The sequence below is a fragment of the Salvia hispanica genome, chromosome 1 (genome assembly GCF_029641045.1).
Source record: "Salvia hispanica isolate PSC_SH4W2 chromosome 1, Shi_PSC_v1, whole genome shotgun sequence".
Lineage (NCBI taxonomy): Eukaryota > Viridiplantae > Streptophyta > Magnoliopsida > Lamiales > Lamiaceae > Salvia > Salvia hispanica.
In genome coordinates this window covers 62,705,219-62,710,931 of record NC_142692.1, presented here as the reverse complement: position 1 = coordinate 62,710,931, position 5,713 = coordinate 62,705,219, and the positions used below count along the sequence as shown (strand labels likewise).

Here is a 5,713-nt window from a genome sequence, read left to right as displayed (position 1 = left end):
TATGTGCCAATGTGTGGCTAAGTTGCCTTTGACTGTGCTGTCACTGTTTAATTAGCACTAACATATACCCTTCCTCTGTTTTATTTAACTATCCAATTATTGGAAGTTGAATTCAAAAAAATGGATGGTTTGGGGCTTCTGCGGATTCGAGTCGAGCGGGGTATGAACCTCGCTGTGCGCGACACGAGGACTAGCGATCCTTACGTCGTCATCGAATGCGCCTCTCAGGTTTTTTCATTTTTGATACAAATCTACCACTTGTTATATGTTTTCTTGAATTTTGGTGTATGTTTCCAAACTCTGTTTTATTTGGTGAATTGCAACATAGAAAAGGAGTTTTTTTATTGCAGAAGGTGAAGACTAGAGTTGAGAAAGACAACTGCAATCCAGTTTGGAATGAAGAGTTGACAATATTAATCAAAGACATAAATGCTCCCATCACTATAGTAAGTCTCCACCTAATTGGTTTTTTATGTGAACAATAACAATAACAACGACGACGAAAAATTATGTTTGATGTAGTCAGTGTACGATCACGATACATTCAGTCGAGACGACAGCATGGGGAGTGCAAAAATAGACATAAAGCGTTTGGTAGAATGCGTGGAAATGGGGTCGCAGGATCTCCCAGACGGCACACAGCTTGGCAGAATGGAGGCGAGCAACGACAACTGTTTGTCGAAGGAGAGCTGCATCGTGTGGAAGAAAGGGAAGGTAGTTCAGGAGATGATTCTCAGACTTGGAGGGGTGGAATGCGGCGAGCTCCACATCCAGATCGAGTGGCTTCACCTTCCATGATATATGCTCAATTATAAGTGAATTGCCTTTTAGTATTAGCATTTTTGTTGTTGTTGTTGTGATGTGGTGTTGTACAACAAGAAACTGGGGCTGCTGCTCTTGTGAAACTTTATTCACATATGAGTTTGTTATTTTAGTAATAGGCTACAAGTTTGAGACTCCAACTCTCCAGTTATTTTATTTTTTCATCTACGTCATAATTTGTAATCCATATATCTTCTTAAAAATATATGCTGCCTCCGGTCTCCATTAATTGTGCCATAGTCGACTGGTTACGACTCTTTGTGGTTGGCCCTCCGGTTGAATGAATGAGGTGGAGGGAGAAGGGGGAGAATGAAAGGGACTTTACTTTGAGGGAGAAGGTGGAGAGCAGGCTAAGCTACGACAATGGATATATAGAGATTCCAACCGTGTATCTATAAGAAATCTAAGAAAAATATAGGAAAGAGATCGCTTCTCAATATGAACAAGTGAGCATGAAGAGAGAGGGATATATTTCATATTCAATCATTTCAAAGGACCTCAATTCCAATTCCAAAATGCCCCCAGCAATATCAATTTTTGGGGGAAATGAAATGCAGAGGGGTCAAAAAGGAAATTTCTCTTCATTTCTGGGTGTGTATTCCGATGCAGATACAACTACCAACCATTTTGGAAGAATTAATTTATGCGACTCAATAGTGCAGGCCCAGACTTATATCTAGGGCTGCACACAAATGTAGCATGGAACCTGAACACCATAATTCAATTGAATTGAAGCCATTTATGGCTATATCTAGGGACCTGAACGACTCCTTATACTACTAGCTATCGAGCTAGCATATAGCACGGGTGCATATGAGCTGATCACACACAATCAACTCTCCACTAACTAACTACCTACAACTAACTGCCATCTCACAAGCTTTCTTCTATCTCTTCTTATTTCTCAGACTCACTTCACTTTGCACTTCTTATTCCACCTAGCTAATTCATGCTCACTTCAATAGTATCCCTTTGAAATCGAAGGAGAGAATATTAGAGATGTTTTAGGCACTACAAAAAAAAGGCTATTTACCGAGCACCGTTACCAAGCACAGTTAAATGTGCTCGGAAATAGCCAGCACCATCAACTATGCTCGGCAACATACCGAGCACAATCGAAGGTGCTCGGCAATATCAGACACGGGAGTGTTAACACCGAGCAATTTTGGAGCAGGTCAACGTGCTCGGCCTTGCAATCAATCAACAATGGCAAGCACCATTTATGTGCTCGGAGAATGGCGAGCACAAAAGATGTGCTCGGGATATATTAAAATAAAGACTTATGAAATTATTCATGGAATATATACATTTTCCACTTATTTAACAACAAAAAGAATTTAAAACATGTCAATATTACATATCAATATTATGAAGCAATACAATATCTCTGTAAAATTTGCATTCCTTCACCATAAATGTGTATGAAAATATTAAAATTAATTTAAACCAATAATAGCAATATTTATTAAGCACCGGCAAGCACAAAATATGTGCTCGGAAAATACCGAGTACCATACACGTGCTTGGAAAATATACAAAAAAAAAAATTAATAATTATTCAACAACAAGATGAATTTAAAACATTATAAATATTACATATCAATATTTTGAAGTAATACAATATCTCGGAAAATTTGCATATAGATCCTTCACCATAAATGTGTATGAAAATATTAAAATTTATTGTATACATATAATATATTATATTTTTAAGAAATGCCGAGCACCGCATATGTGCTTGGAAAATGTCGAGCACCAGACATGTGCTCGGAAAATGCCGAGTACTATATACGTGCTCGGAAAATATAAAAAAAAAATAATTAATAATTATTCAACAACAAGATGAATTTAAAATATTATAAATATTACATATCAATGTCTTGAATTAATACAAGATAAATTTAAAACATTATAAACATTATAAATTAATTTTAAATATATATGCTAGTATTATATTTTTAAGAAATGCCGAGCACCGCATATTTTTTAAAAAATATAATAAATAATATTCAACAACAATAACGGTTTAAAACATGTCAATATTTTTTATTAGTGCATAGAAATATCTAAAAAAATTTGCATATATAAAAATTTGCAAATCATTCACAATAAATATTTAAATTTATTTTGAACCTAAAATATTCACAATAGTGCCATGTGAATTGTTGGTAAATATTTTTCAAACGGGCGAGCACTCGTATCGTGCTTGGGAATTGGGATATTCCGACCACCACAAATGTGCTCAGAAATAAAAAAAACTTGTTTAATTTTTCAATTTATGCCATGTGAATTGTTGGTATATATTTTTCAAAAGGCCGAGCACCACAAAAATATTAAATATACTATTATTTGTTAATAGCGAGCACCAACTAGGTGCTCGAAATATCTGCAATTTCATTTTTTTATCTATTTAGGCGAGCACTGATACTATGCTCGGAATTAAAAAAAAAATAAAAATTCAAAATTTTGTGATAGAATTATCTGCGATACATTTCATTTTATTTTAAAATTATCTACTCCCTATATTATAAGTGGCGAGCACTTTTAAATGCGGTAGGAATATACCAAGCACTTTTAAATGTGCTCGGCAAATTGCCAGCAACATAAATGTGCTCGGTGGCCATTATGGCATTATGGCTTGGAGACATTATGTCTCTAAAACATTTTCCGCCATAAAATTATCTTCGATACATTTCATTTTACTTTTAAAGATGTCAAACATTTTCCGCCATAAAATTATCTGCGATACATTTCATTTTACTTTTAAAGATGTCAACGAGCACTGTAACTGTGCTCGGGATTCCAAAATTATAAATGGAAGTTACTATATCAGTTAGAACAAAATGATTTCCGCGCGCGGAAAATTTCACTTTCACCGCCTCTATAGAAAAACCCTAAACCTCACTTCTTTCTGATTCTTCATCCCACTCCGTTGTTAAATAGTTATCGGCGGCAAGATTCGACCGTTCGGGTGGCGTTTAAGCATTTGGAGAAGATCGTCGAGCTGAGATCGGTGAGGAGGTTATGTAATTTTGTTTTGTATTTGTCAAAATTTGATTGAAATCGGTGAGGTATCATCGATTTCTATTGTATTATCTAATTCGATTGAGGTTTGGATTGTTGACTCTGGTGCTTGATTGATAAGCTTTTAAATACTCTGAATTTTCGTGCTTTAGAGGAGTCGATTAAGGTTTGGATTTTCGTGTGTAACTGGAATTGGATATTCTGTAGATCAAAATGGAGGATTATGATGACTATGCGTTAATGATTCCATTAATCATATATACTAGTTTGTAGAAGGTTATTTTTGATGCGTTGAATATGGAAAAGTGTGTTTTTTTGATTAGGAGTCGATAAAATAAAATTATATGCTGCATTTTACAGTAGGCTGGCATATAAGTTATTGAGTATCATATTCTACTGTAAGATGATTTTGAGCATGTTTTGGTTAAAACTAATTGAGGTTTTGGAAGATAAAAACTACGGTTCATGATTGGTAATATGTTTTTCTACATAAAGTTTCTAGTGCTTCAAATGCTAAATTTGTGGATTGCATGTGTTTCCTGCGTTACATAGTAACATCTTGTTTCAATATTTTATACAGGGGCAACATATATCTCTTGCTCAGCAGATCCAGCAGGTGATGGACACGTTTCAGCAGTTCATTATCACCATGGAGGAGGTTGCAGCAAAAAATCTGATTTCCAACTCCATATTCTACATTTTGATTGGGAGCAACGACTACATACACTATTATCTCCTAAATGAATCCAAAGTGCAATCCTTGTACCTGCCTTGGAGCTTCAACCAGTTCCTAGCTCGAGATTCAGGTAAGGAATCTTCATCTGCCCTTTCAGCTTCTACATTCACTTATTATTGAGATAGACTCGTCTCGGGTAACCTGTAAGGACTATGCTGCATTGCTTCTTACACTTCACTTCTTTTTTAATCGTTTTTTCCTTGTTATTGTGATCTTTGTTATGTTTGATTGAGTGTTGTTACTTAGGTGATTAAGGGAATATCGAATTTGTTATCAAAGATTGTTGCTATACTTGTATTGCAGAATCTGTACACTGCAAATGTGAGAAATGTGGTTGTAATGGGACTAGCTCCTCTGGGATGTGCCCCTTATTACTTATGGCTGTATGAGAGTGAGAATGGAGAGTGTGTAGAGATGATAAAAGACATGATAGTGGAGATGGTATCACACTAATTCAAACTTAGTTTATCTGCTATTTTGATTGATGAAATCTGGATATTGTGTAAATTGCTCACCTTACCAACAATGGCCTTCCCTCCTCCATACAGAAGCTGAGATGCCGTTAACTATGAGGCCCTTTGCTACATCCCCGAGATTGAAGAGTTCTGAAAGAAACTGGTTGAGCACCTCAGAGGCGAAGACGGTTACATTGCTCTTCACTTGAGGTAATTAAAGTATCCTACTAGTATTACTTTTTACCTTGGCAGGTTAAAGAAGATTAATTGTTGACCTAGTTTGATTTCGTTTGGATCAGGTACGAGAAAGACATGCTTGCGTTCACCAGGTGCAACCACAATCTTAGCTCCTCTGGAAGCAGAGGAGCTTCACGAGATGAGGTACAACGTGAAGCATTGGAAGGAGAAGGAGATCGACAACAAAGAGAGACGGTTGCAGGGAGGCTGCCCCATGTCTCCGAGAGATGCAGCTTTCTTGCACAAGGCGATGGGGTATCCTTCTTCAACGAAAATCTACATCGTTGCAGGAGAAATATACGGAAACAACAGCATGGACGTGCTACGCGAGGAGTATCCAAATGTGTTCTCTTATTCAACCCTGGCGACAAAGCAAGAACTTCCACCCTCCAAGCCTTTTTAATGGAAAAATGTGTAGTTTAGTGTAATTTTGTAAGAC

At 36.4% G+C, this 5,713-nt stretch overlaps 1 protein-coding gene across 1 annotated transcript; it reads left to right on the top strand.

Annotated features, from left to right (window-relative positions):
* LOC125223831 (protein C2-DOMAIN ABA-RELATED 7-like) lies at positions 1 to 962 on the top strand. Its single transcript, XM_048127128.2, has 3 exons — positions 1 to 228; positions 351 to 446; positions 523 to 962. The coding sequence occupies exons 1-3, from the start codon at positions 121 to 123 to the stop codon at positions 796 to 798; spliced, it is 480 nt and encodes a 159-aa protein (XP_047983085.1). The 5' UTR covers positions 1 to 120; the 3' UTR covers positions 799 to 962.
* The last annotated feature ends 4,751 nt before the right edge of the window (positions 963 to 5,713 follow it).